This window comes from Xenopus tropicalis, chromosome 10, assembly GCF_000004195.4.
Source record: "Xenopus tropicalis strain Nigerian chromosome 10, UCB_Xtro_10.0, whole genome shotgun sequence".
NCBI classification, from domain to species: domain Eukaryota; kingdom Metazoa; phylum Chordata; class Amphibia; order Anura; family Pipidae; genus Xenopus; species Xenopus tropicalis.
In genome coordinates this window covers 35,650,986-35,677,874 of record NC_030686.2, presented here as the reverse complement: position 1 = coordinate 35,677,874, position 26,889 = coordinate 35,650,986, and the positions used below count along the sequence as shown (strand labels likewise).

Here is a 26,889-nt window from a genome sequence, read left to right as displayed (position 1 = left end):
GGGTTCCTGACTTGCTACAGGACTCTACAGAGACGCTGCCTGGCACAACGTTTGGTTGATCACACACCAGACCAATACAATATTCTAATTTTTATGATGCTGATTTGGATACAAATGAACATGTGGTCAAGCTTTACATTTTGTATACAGGTATGGAACATGTGGATCCATGGGGCCAACATTCTGCTATTTTAAAAGAGTATACATATTTACAAATAGTGATAAAAATTAGTTACTAGTACAAAAAAAAAAAATAAACATGACGCAGGCCCCGAGTAGCGCCTACTGCCAGTACATTACATACACAGTTTGGCATATTGGTTATTGTAATTGGCTCATTCTATTTAGGAACAAGCCCCATGACGTCAGGGAAGGCATAGCAAGGCTAGTGAGAAACATATTAGGTCAAGACAGGCAAAATCAGCAGCAAAGTTCTTCCAGCGGACAAATTCCTAAAGGAATCATCCAGTGGAGGTAGTCCAAGCCATAAATCACACTCGGGCCAATAATAACCAATCATGCACCCAATCACTGCATTCTAAGCAACTGATTTGCTGTTGCACAGTGGGCCTTGAAGCTTTCAATAGTACAAACATTTATGGAAAGTGGTACAGCTTAAGCAGAGACAATTTATTGGCACATTAAAGTACTAGATGTGTAGGATTTCTCATTCTATAGGTTTTCTCAGGGGGCAAATAACTGCAAATGCTCATAGCTTTATACTGGAAATGTTTCTGTGCATGGTAAGTGGAGGCTAAATATTGGATATTCTCTATGGGGAGTAGGCTATCGTTTGAGAGGTATAATTCAATTAAAAGGTTAACTGTCGCTACTATAAAAAAAAACAATCCACTGTAGCAATGCTTAAATAAATAAATCTGTTTTTCAAATACTTTTATGTTCGTTCACCTTTGAGTTAACTTTTAGTGTAATATAATGAGTAATATTCCAAGACAATTATTTGTCGTTTTTAAGTTACTTAACTTTTTTGTTCAGCAGCTTTTCAGTTTGGAGTTTCAGCAGCTATCTTGTTGCTAGGGTCCAAATGACCTTAGCAACCAGGGAGTGGTTTGAACGAGACATGATATGAATAGGAGAGAACCTGGACAGAAGTTACAAAAAAGTGACAGTAACAATAAAATTGTAGCCTCACAGAGCAAAAGTTTTTTGGCTGTCGGTGTCCATGACCCCCCCATTGGAAAGAGCAAATAATCTAAAATGGGATGCACTGAATCCAGGATTCGGCCTTTTTCGGCAGGATTCAGATTCGGCCGAATCCATACTCCTGGCCGAACTGAATCTGAAAAATCACGTGACTTTTTGTCACGTAACCACGGAGGTCGAAAATGTTTCAACAATTTTCCCTTCCGAACATCCCTAATTTAAAATCTACAAGAAATAAATAATAAATACCAAATAAAAAAGTTGTAGAATTGCCCATTATATAACATACTAAAAGTAAACTCTAAGGTGAACCACCCCTGTAATGCTTTTTGTAGATGAAACCAACAGGAGTCACTGATTGGCAAAACACAGACAGCCCATGCTTTGGACGTTAGCAACAGGTAGGAATGTTAGCCTGCGGAACAATGCTAATAACCCATTTATATTATAAAACCGATTTGCAAGAGAATTTGGAAAACAGCCACTACAGTTTGGAAAATGTTTCTATCAATGACAGTTCCCCTGTAAGTTCTAATAAGTTGAAATGGATATGGTCCTTTGACCATAAATGGACCAACCACTTTGTCGTTCGAGAAAAAAAAAAAAATTTCTCCAAGTGTCTTACTCTACAAAGCACAACAGCTCCTGTGAATAAGGCAATACATATGTACATTGAGCACAATACAGCATTTTATTTAGATGCTTAAATGAATACAAAGGGAAAATAAAGATCACGTATTACTACTACAACGGTGTGTGTCGAATATTAGATGGTGTAAAATGATCAACACTATGTGGGCATTAACTAAGAAAACTAAATATCCAAAATACGGCATTGTGTTCTGTAGGATACTTTGAAACACAATACATACTATACAGAATCTTAAAAGGTGTCAAAAATATGAAGAGCTGCAAACTTGCTTCTTGCATTTAACTTAAATAGCTTGAAAGATTTCAGCCATACCGAAACAGTGGTTTGCCACCTCTTCCCAGTATCGAGGTTGTCCAAAGTATTTAGTACAACAGTCCGGTAATTTGTATGACTGGACACAGTTCCTTGCCAGGGTGTATGTTATATGCAAAAACTAACTTTGTCAAAATGTACTTTTTTTTTAAAATGTTTTTTTGTCTTTTTTGTATTTTATTTTAAGCTTTTACTATAGCCGTTTCAAGCCCCTCGCTAGGTAAACTAAGTACAGCGTTTATTACACAGCAGGCCGTCACTTAAAAAAAAAATTCTATATTGGATACACAAGAACAATTTCATAAGCCTCACTTTGAATAGGTCTAAAAGACTGTACAAATATACATTTTAGCTATTCAGAATGAATACGACAGAGGGGAAAACAATCCACGTATTCCCAGATTTTGCTATACACACCGAGCTGGCAGACTGCATGTTACACTAATGTCTATGGGGGGGGAAGAAATGGATGGTTTTAATCAGTTTTGCTAAATGAGGGGCAGGCAAAAGATTGCTACGCAACACTTTTCCGCCTGTTATAGGGACATACATTTGAAAGAGAAACGAAATTTAAGATCTCCACAGTACGTTCTATTCCCGTTTCTTCTTCCCTTACTTTTTGATGTGCCCAACACAGAAGGTATAACAAGCGCAACTTAGCTGTGTCTGCAAAGAAATTGTGGAATTCCAGTGGCGATTCCCACTGCACAGGAGGCCTATCACTTATAGGCTGTAAGAGTTCAAGTTAGGCATAGCCGTCTGGTAATGAAAAACATATTTTAACAGTTACTGAGGGAGGGGGGATAGGGGGTGTACACAGCAGTGGTGCCTAAAAGTTAACTTATACTTCTTGACTACTGAGTCCTACACCTGTTAGAGTGCTGCGCATAGTGTCTGTAACAGTCATATCAAACTGTTCCCCGTCTTCGCTGTTATTTGTGCTATTTGGCCATTCCATTGGCTGGGTAGACAAGCTTTCGTCATTTCTGGTTGAATTCGGATATAACGTAGGCTTGTCTTTGGACCAAAACTCCTCGACTTTTTCAAAAGAGTTAGTTTTCCACTTTGACGGCTCCTGTTTGATTTCCATAACAGGAGAATCATTGTTGGAGGGGTCCGTTGCACTTGCAGCATCATCACTGTGGCTGGAATCATTAACCCATATCTCTGGCTTGGTGTCTGGAGTAGTGTCTTCTACATCGGATGCCTGCTGAGAGCCAGTATCACTTCCATGCTGTGAGGTCTCGTCCTTCCATGTGGAAGGCTGCTCCCGATCACCATCACTATCTGAGTTGTCTAAAACGATCTCTTGTGGTGCTTCTGGCATGTCGTTATCTTTTGCCTTTACATCCTCATCCTTTACTTCGGTCTTTTCTACTGCTTCTAGAGGGGACATTGAAATGCTTGACTCTTGGTTGTTTAACAGAGGGTCTGTGGGAATATTTTTCTCTGGGGTTGGCTCACCGCTACTTTCATTGGAGTCATCTTCATTGTTGAAGCTATCGGATGAATTGGTTTCATTTAATTTTTTCTTGTCTACGGTTTTACTAGCATTGGGTTGCGTTTCATCGATATTCTTAAACATCCATTCAGCTCCAAACGCCATGTCATGTTTTACTTTATTGAGCTCATTCATATTAAATCCAAGTAAGACACTGATTTTATATCTTTCACAGTCTCTAACACATTTTTTCCTTTTGTTGCTGAAATGGGAAGCAATGTCGTTCTTCCATAACCACAAGCTGGCTGCTAGCTTTTCTATCTCTCGCCGGTTGGGGTAAGGTCGTCTGTTAAAATATTTTGTAAGGAATGCTTTTCGTGCTTCGTACGAATCATCTTCATGTCCCTTTGGATCCAAAGCCAAGACCACGGGTTCTTCTGGTTTGTCATCTAAAATAACAGGTGCATCTGGATCATCTTCCATTCTCCTCCTCTTTGCAAGAGCCATCTCCACAAAATCATTGGTACGTTTCATTGGAGAGAGTAAAGGACCTGCATTAATTTTTGGTGGAGGAACAGATTTGTCTTGGCCATTCTGTGTCTTCCCCACGCCTCGGCAATGCACAAGATGCAATGTAATGGTTGAGGCAGTCATATTACTGGTGTAGACACCAAGACAATGAATGCATTTATATGTTAGCTTCTTCTCAACAGGGTGAACTGTCTGAATGACTTGATGTCTTTCTCTTAAATGGTGGGCAAGAGCATCTGATATGGGACCTTTCAAGATAGAAAAGCAAAGAGGGCAAAGTGTCTTTCCTACATCTTTTTTGTAGGGAACGGCAGCCTGTGGAGTATTTTTAATGGGTGCTGGCTGTTCGGGCTGTTTCTCAACTGTTTTTGGTGTCGTCTTTTGAGGAATAGGAGACGCACTTGGATTCTGCGCATGATACGCTACAGACTCTGCCGGAGCATCCCTAAGGTTATAAGTGGTTACAAGTAAATGTATATTTGTATGGCTGCCCTGTTGTAAAGTCAAATCAAAGGTCAAAGTGGAATCTGTTTTGGGGGCCATTTCTTCATTAGCGTGAACCATTCTCATGTGAGCAGCCATTTTTTCCACGTCGTTAAAAGTGGAACGACAGTACGGGCAGGATAGGCCATGGATTAGCATGTGATTGAGCAGAGTATCAGTGGGCAAGTAACGGTTACAGTATAGACATTTGCTAGTGAAATTGTGGATTTTCATAATGTAGTTGGCAACGGCAGGCACCTTTTCGGCCTTGTGCTCTTTTTCAAAATGTACACTGTACACATTTTCAGGGAATAACTCGTTGCAGATTGTACAGATTTTCCACTTCTGAGTGGACGAGTTGGAATTTGCAGCAGCAGCTGCCGCTGCTGCCGACGTGGGTGGCTTTGAACTGGCTTGAGCTAATGCTCGCGATGCTACATGAACTGGCGTTATAGATGCAGGCTTTAATTGACCCTGTGAGAGACCTGAATTTCCAGATGGAAGGGAGTACCTTAATGGACCTTGTGACCTTTGATCGGAACCAAGGGTGTACGATCTACCGTTTCCTCCTGGAAGCAACTGTTTCATAGACTGCTGCTGAATAGAGACTGCCGAATTTCCACCCATACCTATTCGCACCGTCTGCCCAACATTGTAAGCAGGTGGCATATTTTTAACGCCATAGCTATTCTGTTGTAGGTGAACATTGGACATCATGTTAGAATTCATTGAAGGCTTTGGTATTGAGAGCCGATTCACCATTTGTTGGGAAGGAAGGGTTCGGACGTTTCCTGGGGACATTTGACCCAATCTCTGAGGAATGCCCATGGTTTTCTTATCCTGTGGTTTTGGAGCTATTAGCATCAATGGCTTAGATCTAGGGACTACCACATTTGTGTGCCCAATCATAGCAGTCACCTGATAACCTATGCGTTCGTGGTCTTCGATTACATGTTGCACTAAAGCTTCATAGGTCTTCGGCATAAAGAGACAACGTTTGCAGTGAATGCCACCATCATCTCGTTGGCTTGACCCCAAGGGCACTGCTCCATTAAGTGACTTGTCGCCAGTCTTTGCAACGTAAGGTGCTGCAACATGTTGAAAATGTTCCCTGTATATGTGCTTTCTAACTACCTCATAGAGAGGATCTCTGTAAGTGCACTTCTTACAATAATAAACAGCTTGCTCTACACTGTCAGCTTGTTTGGGTTTAAGGCTCTCAAGCTTGCTTTTATCTTTGTAAGCACCAAGGCCGGGACTTGACGAAGGTGCATTTGGAGCATGAAATACTTTAATGTGCATCTCCAAGGTCTTTCGGTCACCGTTGTAAGTACAGTAGGGACAGTTCAAGAGGATTCGGTTTTCAAAGTCTTCATTGTGAACATTTCGAAAGTGACTTTTGTAGGCAGAGAAGAACTTTGAAGAGAATGGACACTGGCTACAGCAGAACTGCTTCGTCCGGTAATCCTAAAAAGAGAGGAAAGAATGTATTAAATAAAAGATAATATACAAAAACCCTCCACCTTAACTGTTTTCCAGAGAATGCCCTCTGTCATTAACTGCCACTTTAAAAAGTCCTTTTAACATTTTTGTTGCTGGGGCTGATATGACAAATTAGCCCCTTCAAGATTAAGTCAGTTTATTGGCCTATGTATGGGGGCTCTTGACAGCGAGCCCGAAACCAACATATTTGAACATTCTGGGTGAGGACCGCACTGGCATGTTGATGGGTCTCTAAGCCTATGGTATGATCCAATGATTGGCTCAGCCCAATTTGACCAAGTGGGTGTCCAAGTTGAACAAAAATCTGCTTGTTTGTCACCCTCACAAAACGAATGGATCTCAAGGAGTATGGAAAGCATTAAGAGCTATGTCACCCAAGGAATTTTGATCATATCTAGTTTCTGTGAAAAATTAATGGCCAATCTCTACAGGTCATTTCCCTGTGACTACACTGCATGTTTATTGCATAAACGCATTCATGTCATAAAGCACAAAAGGACTGCTGCTTACAGTACACTTACAGTCATTTCACATTATTGACAAATGGAGACAAAAGGGTCATGTTTACAATTAAAATGTGCTCGCACCAAGGTACCTCTCCTGATAATCTTCAGGCTCATGGCAGAAACCAGTCCAGTCAATGATTAGTGTGAAGACACACTGGGCAATTAGTCGCCGCAACCTTTTAAAAAAAAGTTGCAGTGGCAAATCAGCACGCAACAAATGGGGCCGGATTGGTTGTGGTGACTCTTATTTTAGCCTATGGCAGCTAAACCGCTGCGCAGACTCTTATCTAGTTATTCCTGTTAGGGACACAAAATCCTTGTCATTTAAGAAATAGTTTCTGATTGGATCCCTGCAAAATTAGGTATTAATTGTCTGCTATAAAAATAGCTAGAATCTCAGCCATAAAGCAGGGCAGGACTGCTGCTTACAATGGGTATCAGATAGGATCTGTGCCCCTGTTATACAGATATAATATATTTTCACCAAAAAAATGACTATAGACATTGCTTAAAGATACAAAATTAATTTTAGAATAGTGTCCCTCTACATAAGTAGAACAAAATGAGCCACAAACCTGATTTTTAGTGAGGGAAGGATCCCACAGTCCCACATCATCCCATGATGTGTTCTTTACATAGAAGTCATTTGGTTCAAATTGTTTGAACTCCTAAACAAAAGAAAAGGATTATGTAAGAAAATATAATGATGTCTTTTTGAACAGTGTGCATTTTTAGATAATAAACAAGCAAAGTGATCATGCCCTATCAGCATTTGCATGATGTACACACATTAAAGGTGATTGCACATACAGAGAATAGAAGCAAAGACACGTAAAGAAAAACTGAAAAAGTAGATTACTCCTCATTCACCATCACTTCTATGTAGTTAGATAGAGGAAGAAATCTGCAGATGCTTAAACTCTTAGCGGATGCTGCCTGTGTGTACGGTCTCATAAATATGGCTGAAAATCCGCACAATGATTTTTGTAGCAGCAACTAATATGTGCTGCCAAACCCTCAAAATTACAGGTCAGGTTAGATCACAGGTGACTGACCAAAACAGAAAATTAATCTTTTGATACACCTTGTCCGGGGAGGATAAGTAGTAGTGGAGACACCCAAGAAACTCTTTGCCTTCTGTAAGATACGGGCTGTCAGCACAGATGAACAATAAACAGTATTTGGGCCTCCCTGTGTATAACCGACTGTACAGTATCTGTCTGAAATGTAAAAATTATCCCAACTCTCTTCTTTTCATCACAACCACCATAATAAAACAATGCACTTATTAGATCTCTGGTTTTGGGGTATAACCTCCCTCACTATGCTGATATAGAGACTGATCATACATTGCTCATACTGGAAGCCAATAGTACAAATGCTATGCAACTGACTGCATACGTTTTGCAGCCCAAGACTTTGACATCCCACTATCCAGATGGGAGCAGATTAAAACAAATGAAAACTGCATATACAAGTTAGTTTTGTAGTTAGAACCTGATGCCCTGCACTTTTTCAGTGGTCATAATGCTATCTGTACACTGTGCTGTTTGATGGGCAACCAAACCATGACAGTTATCTGCAAACAAGAATATGTGCTATCATATATCCAAGCTATTATAATAGAGTTGGAGAGCAACACAAGCATGGAAAATGTTCATGGGGTTACAAATAGGGGTTATGATTGGGAATTAGGCAGCCCCCTGCGGACTGGCAGCCTACAGAAGGCTCTATTTGGTAGTACACCTTATTTTTATGCAACCAAAACTTGCCCAAAAGCCAGGAATTCAAAAATTAAGCACCTGCTTTGAGGCCACTGGGAGCAACACGTTACTCACAAGCCACTGGTTGGGGATCACTGCTCTAGTGGCTCAATAAAATGCCCCAATGGGGCACCTGAAGGTACATGTCCATCTCCATCCATTGGTACTGCTGTATGAAAAACATGGCACAGGCACTGGGCCCCAGGTAAATTCGCAGAAAAGGTGGAAGAATTTATTTTCACACAATTACCTGGGATTGCCACATGTGAAGTGTTGTACACGCTGCAATGCTAATGGATGTGGGCAGCCAGGTATTTTTGGGCATCTGTCAGGGCCCTTAGCCTTTCCTTAGGGCAAGGGCACAGAGCGTTGTCTCCCCTGCCTAAAAAACACAGGCTGAGCCAAAGCTCTGTGTGCCCTTGCCCTTAGCTTCTCAAGCTATTAAGCCACAACCTTTATCTTTTTTTTTTTTTTTAAATTGTTTTTATTGAGTTTTATTTAACATAAAGAAAGAAAAGAGAGAAGAGAGAGGAGATAGGAAAGAGTGGAAATAAATATTATAGCATATTACGGTTCTTGGTACAGGCAGTCTGAACAATGACTTACTTATGTAGCATTTGGTACAGGCATTGAGTTTCCTTACAATGGTTCAAACAAGGCATTTGCAGCCTAAACATAGATGAGTGTGTAGACAGCTGTATTTTGCCGTTAACTTATAGTTATGTTAATAAACTGTTTCCCAACTTATATTGTTTACTGTTGTTTCCGAGGGGGGGGGGGGGAGAGGGGGAGAGGGGAAAGGGTGGGTGGGGGGGGGGTGTAGGGTTGAGGGAGGGGGGGCTGACTCTCCTTTATGGTAATAATGCAGGTAAATGTTCAGTTATCCATGGGGTCCACACTTTGTGGAACTTTTGGGGGCATCCTCTGCTAAGATATGTCAAGTGGTATAGGGGGACTGAGCTGTTAATGAGGTCTATCCATTGTTTTTTTTTTGGTGGGTGTTCTGATTTCCATTTGAGGGTTATTAGTCTTTTGGCTTGTATAAAGAGGAAACATAGCAATGTTCTTTCAGCTGGGGCCGGGGTTATGTCTTCTACTTGGTTTAGTAGTAATGGGGGTATCTCTAAAGGTAATGTGAGTGCCAGTAGGCGGCTAGTTTCTTCAGTTATTTTGGTCCAAAATATTTTAATTGTAGGGCAGGCCCACATCATGTGTATATAGTCTGCTGGGGATTGAGAGCATTTTGGGCAAATGTCAGGGATTTCAGGGTTGATTAGGTGGAGTCTGTGAGGGGTGAGGTAGGTTCTGTGTAGGAATCTAAACTGGATCATTTTATCTTTGGAGTTAATTAGGGTAGAGTTATAGGTTTCTAAGGTCTCTGTCCACATTTCGGGTGTTAGGTGAGGGATGTCTCTTTTCCATTTTTCATAGAGTTTGGGGAGTGTGGGTTTTTCGGGTTTGTTGAGCAGTGAGTAGAATTGAGATACTGGTTTAAGTAGATTTGGTTCTAGGACCATTTCTTCAATTCTTCTGGGGGTAGTGTCTATTTTGTTTTTCCCAAATTGGGCTTGCAGAGCATGGCGCAATTGTAGAAATCTACACAACCTTTATCTTTATACCTCTATTTTGTGTGTACTTCTAACAAGCAGGCAGCATAAGCTAAGAGCCCAGAGGTATGGACTGATATAACTTGGGTTCCGGGCAATCATACACGGGCACAAAACAACTATCCACAGAAGGCACAATTTCCTAGATGTAGAACAATTCAGCAGGAACAGCCCCCTAAGTCTGCTCATAGCCTGTACAGAGAGATACCATAAAACTATGGCAGCATAGGGATTCCCCTGTAGTAAGCACAATTCAGCCGGAACAGCCCCCTAAGTTTGCTCATAGCCTGTACAGAGAGATACCATAAAACTATGGCAGCATAGGGATTCCCCTGTAGTAAGCACAATTCAGCAGGAACAGCCCCCTAAGTTTGCTCATAGCCTGTACAGAGAGATACCATAAAACTATGGCAGCAGAGCACACACAGTTTTACAGAATATATATTTCATGCTCAGTGTTGCAGCCAGTACATATGCAGATGCCTGGTATGCAGCCTCACTAGCCATTCACTAGCACAGCATCATAACATCTATTGGCTGTTGCTGGGATACTGGGAACTTTTAATTCAGCATCAGCAGAAAAAAACAGCAAGCTGAGGGTCACTGCCTTAAAGGGAACATGTGCACTTTTTTGTGAAGCACCAACCTTCCCATAATATTTGAGTATAAGCTTGTCAGGCTTAGGCATCGAAAGCCAAATCTATGTAAAGGGCACCTGTCCACCATCTGAGATGCTCTAATAGAGCCAGTACGCTGGCTGTGGTAAATAATACTATTCTGTGAGGATGCACAGGACATAGAATCCCTCAACGCATCCCTCTCTCACCCCTGAAACGCACACATGCGCAGAATGAGCGAGCTGGAGCACCATGTCATTATGCACATAGATGTACTCAAACATGGCTGCCCACATCAGGGGCTCCCTCCTGGTTTAGGCGGCTTAAGTCTTGAAATAAGATAGCACATAGCATAGCGAGTAGCTTATATACAAAGTCACTGCCATCCTTAGGGCAAGGTCAAACAATGCGTTTTTACGTTGTTTTTAAAAACGCGGATTTAAGCGTAAACACACTAATAAAACCATGTGCGGCTGATTCTATGCGTTTTCTTTTTCCTTCACGCATTTCAGATATTTCTCATTCACCATAATTTTGCTATTGTTTGTAATGTCTGTGCGCCTTCATTTCCAATGTCGTAATGATGCAAATCTGTGGGGATCTGTTCGGGATTTGCACAGTGCCACTTCTCTTTCCCTTGTATTGTCAAATACTAGTGTCTGTACACGTTCCCTATTAAAAAAAAAAAGTCCTTGGAGGAAGACACAGCGGAAGAATTTTAGTAAACTTGTGAAAAAAGCCAAGCAGAGTTTGGCCGCCATTTTGAAAATATGTGGCGTATTTTAGCTCAGTGTATTTGCAAACCTGTGGATCCCATAGAATTCAATGGTATGGGGGTTTCCTTGACGTACTGGCATTTGTGCTGAAAAACGCAAACACTGGTGTTATGTGGTGGATGTCAGTTTGCAAGCACCTCGTGAGTATTCCATTATTTTTATTATGGGCATATTTAAGCTCGTTTTAAAAACGCAATGTAAAAACGCCCTGTGTGACCTTGCCATTAGGCTAGCAGAATTTCTTCCAACTCAATCAAATTTGAGTGAGAAGATACAGGGAAGGCAATGCTGATGGTCTGCCAGTTTGGGAAGGGAGGGACAAATCTACCGTCAATATCAGTATAAAATACATTATAATTTACTGCTGCCCTGCGTTGGTGTTTGCGTAAGAAAGACTACTATAGTTTATATTAACAAATCTGCTGTGTAGCCCCGGGGGCAGCCATTCAAAGGAGAAAAGGCACAGGTTACTAAGCAGATAACAGGTAAAGCCCCATTATATTCTACAGAACTTATCTGCTATGTAACCTGTGCCTTTTCATCTTTTTTCCAGCTTGAATGGCTGCCCCCGTAGCTACACAGCCGGGTATTTATATAAACTATAGTAGCAAATCCGTAGCAATCACACCAGTTGTACCAACACAGGGCAACAGTATATTATATTTTAATTACTTTAAGACTCTTTCATTTTGTGGTGTTAGTGTTCCCTTAATTCCACAGTACTTGTGTGCATTATGGGTTCCACACCAATGTTACAATATACAGTACAGCAGTAGCTGCTACACTCTGGGGCCACACAACCAGGGAGGCAGTGGGTATCCAGTCTGAAAATAAGTTAAAGGAACAGTAACATCAAAAAATTAAAGTGTTTTAAAGTAATTAAAATATAATGTGCTGTTGCTCTGCAAAAAAATGGTGTTTTTGCTACAGAAAAGCTACTATATAAATAAGCTGCTGTGTTGCCATGGGGGCAGCCATTCAAGCTGGAAAAAAGGAGAAAAGGCACAGGTTACATAGCAGATAACTAGTAGATAAGCCCCATATAATGGGGGTTTATCCGTTATCTGCTAAGTAACCTGTGCCTTTTCTCCTTTGAATGGCTGCCCCCATTGCTACACAGCAGCTTAATTTATATAAACTATAGTAGTCTTTATGAGGCAAACACACCAGTTGTAGCAATGCAGGGCAACAGTACATTATATTGTAATTACTTTTATACACTTTCATTTTTTGGTGTTACTGTTCCTTTAAGGTAATACTTGGGGGATGTCTATTAGTTGTTCCAATATATTTCTCGAAGCCCAACCTAAAAGCTCAACTAAATTGAAATTAAACACCTACTGGCTCTCCTAGATATTGTTATAATTATGGCTAATACAACCCTGCTGTCATCTATCTCTATGGGGCCCCTGACCAATTGTTGGACCTAAAGGGGAGTTTGAGCTAACAGTTGGCCTGTAGGCTTGCCGCATTTATGTTTCTGTATGAAGCATTACTAGTATTTACTTCTTACACGGTGCTTTAAAAATTGTAGCTCATTCCCATAATTCCCTGCCCCTGTCAGACTACACACCTTGGGTCACTATCCCCAGGGGCTACTAAACTCCCTGCTATAGACAACAGTAAGAATTGCTCCTGCTAAGGGCTCTGGCACACGAGGGAGTTTAGTTGCCCGCGACAAATCTCCCGTGTTGCAGGCGACTAAACTCCCCGATATGACATCCCACCGGCGAAAATGTAAATCCCCGGTGGTATGGCATACGCGGCGACGCAATTTGTGGAAATTGCCTCAAGAGGCAACTTTGGAGATCGCGCCGCCGCGTATGCCATCCCACCAGTGAAAATTTAGATTTTCGCCGGTGGGAAGTCATATTGGGGAGATTAGTCGCCCGCAACAAGGGAGATTTGTCGCGGCCGACTAATCTCCCCATGTACCAGAGCTCTTAGGGAAGGGGTACACAGGGAGATTAGTCGCCCAGCGACAAATCTTCGTTGTCGCAGGCGACTAATCTCCCCACAATGCCATCCCACCGGCTAGAATGTAAATCGCCAGTGGGATGGCATATGCGTCTCTGCAATGTCCCGCAGGACATTTCCTCTTAAGGTAACTTCGGGAGACTGCTGGACATCGCAGCGACGCGTTTGCCATCCCACCGGCGATTTAAATTCTAGCTGGTGGGATGACATTGCGGGGAGATTAGTCCCTCTGTATTCAAGCAACTACAAAATTGTTCTAGCACATTGCAGTGAGATCATGGTAATGGATTTACTGAAACGTGTCACAGATTTATACTGCCTTAGTATTTATGCTGTTACCACACTGGGCAAGTATTTAGCAGCTGTAAGTGGGGCTGAACTAGAACACTATAAAAAGATTGTACAAATACTAAGCACTTAGTTCCCCTTTAACTTCAGCTGTCAGTTACTTTCTACACACTAGCGCACAAAGTAATAATACTGCAGAACTTAAGCAAGAATTGATGGTATATGAGGATGGAATCCTGGTGTGCCAGGCTGCTGCCCTCTCTGGATACTGTAGAGTTATGCCAGGTGACAGCAAACCTATACACATATGGAACAAGAGAGACATAACTCCAACAATGGTAATCTACAGACCACCAGTTATCCAAATCCGAAAACTGTGGGCGAGTAAAGGACAACATCCACCGGTGACCACAGCCATCAACATGCAGCTCCTTGCACTTTCAGATAGACCTGAAATGCACTGGAAAGGGAGACAGCAAAGGCCCAAGGGCAGGAAATGGAATGGAGCCCTTTCCAACAAAGGCAAAAGAATCCAAAATCACACTTACATCTACATGCTCTTTGCAGTATTCCAAACCAATGTCCCCCAATATCTTCTTTACAGTCTTCCTGGCCTTTCTTAAACTGCCAAGGTTATTAACGGGAAGCTGGAACATAATTTCTACCTGGAAAAAAAAAATATTAAAAAAAAAAAATTATAGTTTTTACAACATATGCGAAAAACAAAACAAAAAAACTATAGGACAGGAATAATCTGCTGAACTATACAACCATGCTCTAGGTTCCAAGGCATAGCTATGACATGGCTCAGCAACTAGACAGCTTTAATCAGCAGCACCCAAAAGCGTAATATCTATAAGGGCAATGATAAAAGCACTCTAATCAGTTATTCTTAATATCACACACCAGACTGATAGCCACAGGACAAACAAAATACAGAATTATACTTATCTAAAGGAAGTGTGCCACACACAGGACAAGCCGTACAGCTTAACATACAAAGAACATGCACTTGGACAAACAATCTGTTAGGAATGACAGACTTTTACAGACAAACCCACTGAAGAGAAAAGTGCAAGGACCACCAAGTCTTTTCTTCCCTTCTGTACCACTTCTTTTTCATGGTGATGTCAGAATGGTGCAATGTCCCCTGATGGAATGCTGCCCCTATTGGGCAATTCTGGACACAGTTCAACATATTCGCCAAGTTTATTGCAGGAAAGCCACCCAATGGGAGTCAAATGATAAACCATTACCATGAAGGCTGCTATCTTGCAAACATGATCACTGGTAGAAATGATCTGCACACAAAGATCACACTGTTGTGCAATGTTGGCTGTACATGTATGGATATCGTTGCATGACTGTAGGGATATGACATTTTTACACCTGTTTACTTATATGGCACGATTCTGTCAAGACTGTTTGCTCAACACATATATTATAGTAGGAAAAATGAAATCTGATGACAATATCTATACCCGTATGCTGTGCCATTTAACTAACTGGGGTACATCTCTTAAAGAGACCTAAACATGCTCCATAATTCAGTACCATAATAAAGGCCTATGTAGGTCTGTTAGAAAACGCCCCTCATCAGCTTGCCAATGATGTGCTCGTCTGATGGTTCTTACCCAGGCCCATACACAGGCCAAACTGGCAGCTTTTATTAGTTTCGGTAAACAGAAACCAAAGCACCCAGTAATTCACACCTTAAAAACCAAGGCATATCATGTAAAATTGACTGTTGCTCCCCCCTCCCTTTTTTTTAGCCTGGCCTCCTACCCAACAACTTCTCACATATGCTCATCTAAGGATGTGGGAGTAGGACATCTTATAACTGGGTAACACTTGGTGACCAAGGGTTACAAATCATTTTTACACATATTAAACACTACTTTACAGTGCAATTTTCTGCTGCACAACATTTTCCTCTGTAGCCTTTGAGATAACTCTTGGGTCACCAACTCTAAACTAAATAGTTACCAAGTTGTATGACAAATTATTTACTTTGACCGTGTTGCCCTTCTTCCAGGCATGTTAGAAATGAGGACCGGCCATACAGAACATAAATACTGAGGAGTGGGATAAGAATACACAATGATCAGTCACCAGCTGGCCATACACAGGAAGATATACTGGCCTGGAAAAGTCATCAAACAAGGGGATCTAGCCCAATCTGGCCAACCATTTGCTGGGCCAAATCAGGCTGATTCCAGGGTCAACAATTAAAATCAAACAAAAAGCCTCCTAGTCCCACAAAGATGATATCTGGCTGATTTTAAACACATATTGGTCTGGCAGACCCCACACACTGGACAATAAGCTGCCGACTCTTTTTGTGTGGTATGATCTGGTCCCATGTTTATGTCCCGTTTATGGGACAAGACAAATCCATAGTAAGACAACCTTTTCAAAAGTTCTAATGCCAGACGATCTGTTACCTGGAAGTAATTTATGATTTGGATCCAAAATGTTGGATCCAAAACAAACATGTTCTTTGAAGAACCCTATGGTTATTATACTAGCAACGATCTTTACAAATAATGGCTGCAAATCCAATCCTAGTACTGGAACTGGTTCACATTACTCTTCATTTTACTCTTAGGGTAAAGCTACACACAGGCTTTAAATTCTTTTTGTTGTGCCTGCATCCGAAAGCACTGAATCCACCTGGGCGCAGGCACACATAGCCGATATATACCAACTAGTGTGAGACTTGGCGTTTGTTGACAGATATCTACTATGTGTGCCTGCACCTGGGTGGAGTTAAAGCTTCCGGACGAAAGCACAACAAGAATTTTTAAGTGCATGGGTGGATTGTCAGCCTGTGTATAAGGGAAGGCTGACAATCCGCCTGCCTCTTGGGGCCTTAACAACGCAGACAGGGTTTGCCCAAATGGACACTTGACTGTAGCACATCCCAATGATATTGGTCATAGTGTTTGATTAGTAATCTACTATCCCTTTTAAAAGATTAATTGATTACCTGTGGCAATGTACAATCAACGCTTATTCTCAGTATGCTGATAAATGCAGGCCAAGAATCAGATCCTACACTCTGATCAGCCTTCAGCACGGTGTTGGCCCACGTGCAGGCACACAATGCATTTAGGTGCTGAAATCTGCTCCATATACCTGCACCTTGGCCAAATCAGTGGATCTGGTGCGCTACACTCTGAACAGCCTTTTCTATGTGCCTGCCCAATTTATCTGCCAGAAATGAATTAGGCTGAGGCAACATGGGGCCAAGTGCTGTACCCTTTGTCTCCCCCCTTACCCCCTTCCAAGTGTTAAGGTGGCCATACACGCACCGATATTATCGTACGAAACCTCGTTTCGTACGATAATCGGTGCGTGTATGGCATGTCAGCGAGCCGACCGATATCGCAGGAAGCTGCTGAAATCGGTCGGCTCGCCGATCGGCCAAGTTAGAAAATTTTGATCGGGCGCCATAGAAGGTGCCTGACCAAAATTCTCCCTTCAGAGCTGAATCGGCAGAAGGAGGTAGAAATCCTATTGTTTCTACCTCCTTACCTGCCGATTCAGCCCTGAATGGTGTGTGGCGGATCTGACGATGTTTCGTGCGACCGACGGTCGTACGAAACATCGTGAGATCGCCACGTGTATGGCCAGCTTTACCTCTTTAAAACTTATTAAAAATACACCTTAATCAGCCACTAATGACCCACTACTATTAAGCCACATGGGCAGACACCACACCCACATAGCAACAGCTAATTCTGCTGGGTATGATCTGGCACAACACATTAGCCAGGTATGTGCTGATAGGATGCAGATAGATAAAGTCTGCCAATGTCCTTTGTGTGTTCACAAGCACAGCACTGGAGAAACCACACATCACAAGCTTTTTAGAAACTAATTATATGCTCTTAGAAACCACAACACAAGATATTTGCCCCCTTAACAATAATGAATTGGTAGTAGAAAACCTTATTATAACAATAAACATGTACGTTCAACAGGAATTTAGTGAAAAGGGCAAGTGTTAATGCTATATACTTTCAACCTGCTTTATATTAAGAAGGGGGAGCACTGGCACAGCGGTTAGCATTGCCAGATTGCAGAGCTGGAGTTCTAGGCACTATTAGTTTGTATATTCAACCTATGTTCGCTTGGGTTTTGTCCCACACGAATATTGGTTAGGGGATGCAGAGATGGGTATTAGAGTGAGCAGGAACTGGGTTTCACTAAGCTGACGACACTGAAAGAAAGTAGAGAAAAGAGAAAGCACTTGCTTAACAGTCAAGCAAAGGACACACAAGGAGCCAGGGAGCTGTCTGCTTGCCCACGCACCGGCAACAAGACCAAAGCTACCAGCAAACATACTGACTGCATCAGCGAACACTCCCTTTGCACCAACGCTGCACAATGGAAGTCTCTTCTTCTTTAATAGGCTGGCAGAGCTTCTCATGGTGCAGCACCAAACAACTGAAACACAGTACTAGTTACAGGGCCTAGTCAAAGCTTGGCTGTTAGCAGGTTATCAAAGCTTGTGCTTGAAAAGAATAGCCTACATCTGACCGGGAAACATCTGCATGGAGATCACTAGAAATAGGCTGTCTTCTAAAATGTCAATATTCTGAAATTTCTACAGTCGATACGGACTAAAGGGTCTCAATCAATGTGCATCATCGCTGATGTTTAGAAAAGACTTTATGGTGTTCATGGGGTTAGGGAACAAGGCCCTATGCATGGAAACAACAGAAATTGGCTTTCAAAAGAAAATCTTTAGGAGGCCAGGTAACACCATAGACAATGTTTGACTAGTTCAGCGGCACAAAGCAAGTAATCAGAAACTAGCTTTTATTGTAGAACTAAAAGAATTAAAATACTATGTTCAGCATTTGGGAAGCCATGTTCAACATAAATGGGAGTCAACATTGTTTGCAAAGTGAAGCATACAAATTTTAAGAAATTGTAAGGAAAGAGCGGTAGAATGTTTGTTTGTTAAATGAGGTATCTCTCAGACATGTGACAAACCTTGTGATGTCTGTACATATAAAAGATGCTTTTCAAAATCCATACTTGGTCAAAATATGCCTTAAAAGAGATAATGGCGACATCAGATTCTGTGCGGTCCAATCAATACGAAATCTTCTACCACTACACCAGTACAGCGTGGCAAAACACTTTCTACCCAAGGGGTTGGCCAGAACATTCAGTTTGCATGCTGGTGGGGGGAGTGAATAATTCTAAATCAACATTGCTTATCTGTGTAATGCACCCCAAAACCTGCAGGCAGAAAACCACCTACCTACTTGGACAAGAAAGTTCTCAAACAGTATATGTAGGGGGTACTAAACATGCCAAATGCCGCCATAATCCTGACTGGCCAGTGTGCACTTCTGCAGTTGCATTATAAGAGGCCAATTTAAGAGCCAATAAAGCATATTGTTTGGGATCAATCTTCTAGCTTGAAAAACAAAAAATTTGCTTATTGTGCAGGTTAGTGAGGTGCCCAAAAGCAATACCTAAGTGCAAGTGAAATGGATCCCCCAAATGGCATTATGGGATCCCAATAAGCTTCTTAACAGTGATCAAAGCCAGAAGCTGGATTAGAAATGAGTGGACATAAAAAGAGGCAATCCCTTGGCCAGACTGGGGCAAATAAAGAAAATATTTCAGTGCCACATACAGACTACAGGTTTCCAGTTAAAAGCTGTTCCCAATGTACCCCCAAAGAGGAATGGTTTCTTAATCAATTACTACACAAGGTGAATATTTGGCCCATCAATTTTACTGGGATTGAAACCATCACTTTACAGCAATGCTGATAACATTTCCGATGTTTAGGTAGGGGTAACAGGCCACTAGGCATTACACCGGGGACAGAAGTTGCTAAAAAGCCCAGTACCACACTGGTTTTTGCAAGAGGGGCACACCTGGTATAATTTTCACATATAAATATGGTCACTAACATAAAAAATGCAGCCTGGGTACCAACTATTAACACAACTGGCATTTGCAATTTTGTCCTGTTGCAGAGTCTGTATATCAATAGTTTCACACAAAATTTGTGTTGCAAAGTTTCATAAAATGTTACATGTTTGTGAACCTTCTTTTCACACATACAATGTAGGTACAATGTATGAAATATCATTTGGGAAGAAGGAGATATAGTGTCTCCCTTTCAGCAGCAGTATTTCCCCGTCTTGGGCATCTGTCTCCTTCTCCCAAAACATATTTCTTACATTATACCTACATTGTATGTGTGAAAAGGTGGTTGTGTGCAGCAGCGAGATATACTGTTGGGGAGGCTGACCCACAGGCAATAGCATCTTGGGATGTGACAAGCTGGAGAGCAGTTATCTGGTTACTTAGGCGAGTGGCTACAGAAGCAAGAAATAAGACGAACAATTAAGTAATGTGTCAGATCAATTTAAGAAATTAAATCTTAAATTGACCTGACTAGACTTCTTAAAGTGATACAGACATGAAAAAAACTACTTTTTAAAATATGAATCTACATAAAAAGTTACCCAAAGGTCATGTTAATCTTTTTTGCTGATAGGGCTGCTTTTGTAAGTAATTGTTACTTGAAGTTCCTAAACCTGACTGTTTTGCCGACCTGACTGTCCCTTCTCAACCTGTCAGTTATAGCTTCTAATGCTAACGGACTCCTGCTGCACAAATATGGCCGCCCCCTCATAGAGGAACATTGGGGATCAGATAGGTAATGTAAAAGCATTGGACAGATACTTTTATGGCAAAATTATAAACAGCATGCAAACACAATGTTATGATAGATGTAAAAAGGTTTAATTTCTGGTGCCAATATCTCTTTAATCGGAGGGGTGTTACGCCTTTTGGAAGAGAAAGAACCTTGCACCCAACTCTACAAACTCAAACAAAAACACAGGCTCCAGTCACCCTACAATCTAAAATATAAACTAAAACCACTTTCTCAGCAACTTCTTACCGAATTGCTTCTTCTATTGGGAGCAGAGTTTAATTCATGAATGTGTATGCGTGCCTCTACATATGCTTTAGCTTAGTATCAACTACTGTGGCATAAACGTCTCTGGTTAAAGAGAAGGGTCCCACAGTAAAACTTTTGCCTGACTCCAGAAATTTGCTCAGCTCTCTATAAAAAACAACTGCAGCCAAGGCTTCATGCCTATGTGCCAGCGCAAGGTTACTGCCACTGTCTGATTTCAGCAGCAGTGTAACTGCATCCTTCCTGGTTTCAATGCAACTGCTAGTCATGTGACAGAACTGTTTGCTTCCAGCCCAGGGAAGAACTGGGCACGGGGATGCCTAGCAGCGTGCTGAGAAAAATAAGCGTCACTGTATTGTAAATTACCTCTTATCGCAACTCACTATTTATCTTTCTATTCAGGCCCTCTCCTGTTCACCTTCCCATTTCTCATTTTAACTACTAGGGAAAATGAGACCCTAGCAACCAGATAGCTGCTGGATTTCCAAACTGAAACAAAAAGCAAAATAAAATTAAGCCCAACTGTAAACAGTCTCAAAATGTTTAGCACTTTTAGATTTTTTTTTTGTATGAACTACTCCTTTAATAATGTTCAGAAGAACAACCTGTGTGACAATAACCGGATATTTTCCACCCAGGTGCTTAGAGCTATATAGTAACTTTACCCAGATACAAATAAAATATCTCCATCGTGAGAAACTCAGAACAGGGGACTGGATTGTCTGAGCACTGAAACTAGATTGCCATGACCCAGAGAAATGGTATAAGCACAACATCCTCCACTGCTAGTTGCCCTTTAGCCATTAAAGGCAGGAGTGTATCATTAAACCAAAAGCAGACTCTTAAATGTGGCTGAAGGAAGGGCTGTTAAGGATATCTGACATTATGCGAGCTAGACACACAAGGGAGTAGGTAATATCTGTTAAATTCCCTATCACAAAGCAGTAGGGGATGTTAAAGATAATATTCTGCTTAGCTAAACAGCTCCCTAACCACACTGGGAAGGAAAGGGGCTTCCCAGTAATGCTGTTTGCCCAAGGGTCTCACTTAGAAAAAATCTGTCTCCTTTTAAAGGAGAAGGAAAGGTACATGTTGGCACCCCAGTGATTTTATCTTTCCTTCTCCTTTAACCACATTCTCACTATTTTCTCTACAATTTTATTTTACTGTATATAATGCTGCTTTAATGCCCTACATCGTGTAGCGTCATATGGCAAACATCCCATACATTTTCCAATCTGTTGAACCTTATGACATGCACACCTATGAGACTTGTAGGATGCGACTAGGTGGTCCAAAGGCAGAAGATTTTTATTCCACTAAATCCTTCACATAACAAAAATCAAAGGCCACAAAGTATTCTGAAAGCACATCTGGCACCCAGAACAGTTTCTTACTTGGTGCCTGGGGCTAATGGAAACAAAGGGCTCTTGCCCAAGGCCACAAGGTCACCAAACATCCTGAACTTAAGAGATAAGTGTGTAATGATCACATTGATATTTCAGTTAACAAAGGCCCACAAACTTGAGATATGGCTCAAAATGTACAAAACCTGTAATGAACAAACTAGCACTGCAACAAAGCATTAATAACACAAAACAAAAAAATAACATGTTATGGCCTACACGGAGGCAAATTCACTGAAAGTGCCATGTAGATCTCATTTTCTTTTATTTTTTAAAGGGAATGAAAGCCATGTGATTCTACCTACCTATTATTGGGCTGCTGTATACAGTAGGATACACACCATAAAAGTGAAGATAAATACAACGATAATCCTTAAAATTACTTCTTTGTAAAGTGTAAGTATATTTTCTACCCAACTAGTCTCAGCTGAGATCCTATTCAATGAAAAATAACTATATGGCCCTCAAGTATGTGTTCTGCACAAGCATATACAAGGCTGATCTAGGGTTTTGGTTCAAATGATGTTCTGAAGCAGGGGTCAACAATAGTTATGGGGCTATCAGAGAGGGGCTAGATTTTTCCTACCCTAGGCCGTTCAAGGTGCCAATGTGTTGTGCCAACCCCTTCTTGATCACAAACATATACACACACACACATATATAAATGCACATATATAGGGTTTTGTGATTAACAAGGGGTTGGGATATATATATTATAAACACACACATATATAAATATATGTTTCTGATTCCTCAAGCTACCATGTCTGCTTCAGACAACCAACAATGTTGTGTCATTAATGCACTGCAAGGCAGAAAATGATGTTGGGTTGAGAAACTCAGGGATAAACCTTTAAATAATAATGAACCGTAAGAAATAAGACTATTTGTAAAATAACAATTACACAGTCACAAGATTTTTCTTTTTAATAATACCAACAGTTCCCCCTTTTGAGCATGGTCAACCTGTCTTAAGCACAGGCCTACATGTGATCACAAGGTAAAGTATAAGCCCTGAATCTGCTGTGCATGGAATGTGTTCCAGCCTTATACAGCTTAACCAAACTACAGGACACCAGTCTGTACATGTCCTAAACCAAAGAGCCAACAATGTGCCGCTAACTTTGCCAAAATAAGCCTCAGCAATAAACTCATTATGTCATCTGTCAGTCACAGAGACCTCAGCATACAAAAACGCACAAGGGCCTCTAGAACCGATGCCCTATGGCAAAATATTGAGGGGTACAGATGTGACACAAACATGTACTGTTACTAAATTAGGTTGGCGAAATATAGAAACATATTCCTTATAGCATTTTAGCTTTGCCTAACCATGGTGATTTCAATATTGCAGACATAAGCGATGTTCGGGGTTGCTTCCACAAGCTGGACCAGATATCCAATTTGTAAAAGGATGTCATCCAAAGCTGAAGCTGTGGGTTCATGCTGCTTTGTATTTACAGAATTTTATATAAAATATCCGGCCAACCATTTACAGTTTCCATGGCTTTTGAAAAATAAGGACACATCTGACAGGCTATGTAGACAAGCAAGGCTGTTACTAGTATGCTATACACAGGGAATGTTTTAAGGGTTGAATTATTTTCATATGCTCCTCACCAGTGTTAGTTAGGGGACACTGACTAAAGCCAACAGGCAGAAACAAGTAAGCCTTACATATACAGTACATTAAAGGGGAACTCCACCAAAAAAACATGTTGTGCATAATGAAAGTAAAAGGTAATACTAAGCAACATTTAGGAAAGGAAACCTATTTGCCGGGGATGTCAAAAATGTTAGACACACCTCAGTGAACAGAATTCTTAGATTTGCTTCCCAGTTGGTGTTCCTGTCAGAAAAACAATTGCACTGCCCCATGAAAACCCAAGAGCCATGCACAGATATTACTAACAATAATCTGCAGCTGGGGCAGGCTCATGAGCAACAGAGTCAACTTTTCTGATTTTACTCTGCTTTGTATGTGTCTCCTTTATGTTAAAACATAACTTATCACAGGCAACACCAGACTGTTTATATTCTCTGCACTACTGGTTATCATATGTAAAAACGTGGCAGAAACTAGCTGGTAACAGACCTGCAGGATGGCTGACGCAGAACAAAAATGGATCAACACATACAGCTTTCAACATTAATAACATTTACACATAACTTTTAAAACTAATGAAATCAGGAATGCATGTATTTTGAAAAGTTAAGTTATATTTTCTTTTATTAGTCAAAAGAACTGTTTTTCAGTAGTAATTAACTTTAAAGCATGGTTACACAGTTGATAAATAATGATGGTTACTAAAGACACTTCACTCCATGGGTTCCAGGGTCCTCTAACATGCCATGCAAAAACACAGTCCTTACTACCATCCTTCTTTTCTAAAAGCTTAGAGGTAGAAAGGAGAAATGAAAACAAACCTTTTATGTCAAAATAAAGTTAAGGAAGATTGAAATGATGATCCGAGCGCCAGTTTGTTGCTGTATGTCCCACACAGTGCAAGGTGCTGCAGATAGGAATCCAAGGAAAAAGTGTAAGTGCCAATGAATTTATCCACCTGTAGAGAGAAAATGATTGAATTTTAAGCACATGGTATTTTCTTAAAAACTACAGTACCCTCTGATTCTACTCTTCCCCTCTATAGTGCCACTTACTGGGTTAGTGCTTTGATACATTAGTCTATCAGTTCAGTTATGTTTCACCCCCTTCCCAGGGCCACCCTCTTTATAATTTGGGAGTTCTGTTTCTGCACAAGTTGCACAAAACGTTGAACCCGAAAAATGCTAAAAGTAAGGTAAGGTGTTGTTATTGAATACACTATACCATGCTCTACACTAGTGATGGGCAAAACCTGAACAAACAAGGGATAAGTTAGTGGTAAATAACTAGCTGGCATAATCTGATGTGAGGTGCATAGCCCTAATGGACACAAGGAGTAAAGTAAATTGCCATGAGTAAGAAAAGGCACCAATTTGACAAGTCAGTTTTGTGACAGGGGGGCTATACCCAGGTATCCAAAGTATAGTTTTTAAGGTGTTGCTGAACCATCACTAGCAGCCTTTAGCAGAGATGCTGGGAACTGTAGCACTCAGAAGGTCCCAAGCAGTGCATCCATGCTCTACACTAGTGATGGGCAAAACCTGAACAAACAAGGGATAAGTTAGAGCCTGCACCTAGAAGCACCAGAGGGGCCTAGGGAATGTGGGAGTGAATCACTGGCTCTCTGCACAAGCAGTGCATAATGCTGCTGTCATGGGCCCTGCCGCATTCCACTCCCAAACCTATAGGAGGCGCTGTGCAGCAGCTTCCAGTTTTGCTTCAGTCTACCCATCCCCCCACCCCAGCGCCTTACCCGGCGCACAGCAAGCGCCCCCTACTGGAATGTGAGGCGCCATTTTCTAGCTGCAGTGCATCTTGGGTGGAGGCTGCCTGTTATTTTTTTTATTCCCCTTTTTCCCCCCTGCCACAGCTCGCAGCCGTGCAAATAGAGAAAACAAACAGCGCTAAAGTGCATGACTAATGCGAAGCCATCACTGTGACAGCAGGCCATGTGCAGCGCAGGAAAACACCGGCAGCAGTTCGGATCGAGCGCCTTTGTGATGGACCCCCACTACGGGGAGTGGTGCAGCCCACCTGCCGCTAAACCCTAGCGCCGGCCAGCCCATGTGTACCTGGGGAGAGGGGAGCATGCTGGTTTAAAGGTTCCTCCTACAGGATCGCGCCTTTTTGCAGCAGAAGCAGCCAGACAAGGGAGGGTGGGGGCAGCCCCTATCCCCACCCCCTCCCATATATTAACCCTTTGCCTTCATGCCACTGGGATGCCCGAGGTACGGCCCTCCGGCTTCATAACTGCACGCAATACGAAGTTCTATTTATGTAGCATGGCAGCGCCAACCCCATGCCCCCCGCTGCACCCACAGCCGGATCCTGTGCCCCTCCATGCCCGGCACCCCTCTAGCCGAGCTCCCACCGGCACTGCATGTCAGGCTGGAACTCCCCAGCAGCAGGGTGCCCACCCACACATCCCATTGGGGCACCCCAGCTAGTGGCAATGGGGGCAACAGGACTCATACTGGCACCTCCCCCATCCCTACACCCAAAGTAACAAGTCTGTCCCCACAACCATCATTATCCGCATCCAATCAGAGCTGCCCGGCACAGATGTGAGTGCTCAGTACAATAGCCAGGTATGCCCCCTGCCCACTGGGCCCATCAGCCTGCCTATCTGTCCCCACACTATCTCCATCCCCTATTTGTGTCCCTCACACTCTCTGCACTTCCACCAACTCCATTGTGCCCCGCACTTCCTGCAGCCCTCAGTGTCTCCCCAATCCTTAATAACTTCCATCTGTTCCTCACACCACCAGTAACTTTATTATCCGTAACTAGCTCTGCTCTACCCCCTGTCACCCCCCCCAATTCCTGAACTATAAATCCCATCATCCTCTATAGGGGGGATCTGGGAGTTCTAGTTCTACCTCACGTTAGGCACTCCGACTTCATGAGAAGATGCACCCCAACATACCCACCCTGTAACCATTACGCCGCTCACGGCCCCAGACATACCTGAGCCGGGGGGTTGCTTGTCAGCCCGAGGCGGTGGGCAGCCTATGGCCCCTTGGGATATGGGGGTGCCAGGCAATGCGCCTGAGCATGAGCCCCGTGTTTGTGTGTGGGAAGGGGGTGGAGTCAGTTCCCGGTGCCGGTGGCTGCAGCTGTGACTCCGCCGGGTGCACTTCCTCCTCCTGCAGACAATACAGCACGGCGGCGGCAGCGGCTCCGATCCTGCCCTGGCCAAAATGGCGGCCGCGAAGGAGCGGAAGTGACGTCAGCGCTCATTAGCATGAAGGAGGGGTGGGGGGACTCATTGTCCGGAGCTGGCGGGAGCCCGGGAA

At 42.3% G+C, this 26,889-nt stretch overlaps 1 protein-coding gene across 2 annotated transcripts; it reads right to left on the bottom strand.

The window, feature by feature from the left end:
- Positions 1-609: 609 nt before the first annotated feature.
- On the bottom strand, positions 610-26,889 carry adnp (activity-dependent neuroprotector homeobox). Of its 2 annotated transcripts, none has more exons than XM_002933153.5 (5): positions 26,561-26,889; positions 24,415-24,551; positions 14,169-14,285; positions 7,168-7,260; positions 610-6,050 (listed from the first exon to the last, which is right to left on the bottom strand). In XM_002933153.5, the coding sequence occupies exons 3-5, from the start codon at positions 14,274-14,276 to the stop codon at positions 2,970-2,972; spliced, it is 3,282 nt and encodes a 1,093-aa protein (XP_002933199.1). In that variant the 5' UTR covers positions 14,277-14,285; positions 24,415-24,551; positions 26,561-26,889; the 3' UTR covers positions 610-2,969. The 2 variants fall into 2 exon arrangements, with proteins under 2 accessions (XP_002933199.1, XP_012808177.1); XM_012952723.3 differs by lacking the exon at positions 26,561-26,889 and adding an exon at positions 25,666-25,763.

Excerpts from the sequence above, each read along its gene's own strand:
- adnp (XM_002933153.5), bottom strand. The coding sequence starts at position 14,276 with ATGTTCCAGCTTCCCGTTAATAACCTTGGCAGTTTAAGAAAGGCCAGG. Across the intron at positions 7,261-14,168 it reads ACTGCAAAGAGCATGTAGAT|GAGTTCAAACAATTTGAACC; the intron begins GTAAGTGTGATT and ends TCTTTTGTTTAG. Across the intron at positions 6,051-7,167 it reads CTTCCCTCACTAAAAATCAG|GATTACCGGACGAAGCAGTT; the intron begins GTTTGTGGCTCA and ends CTCTCTTTTTAG.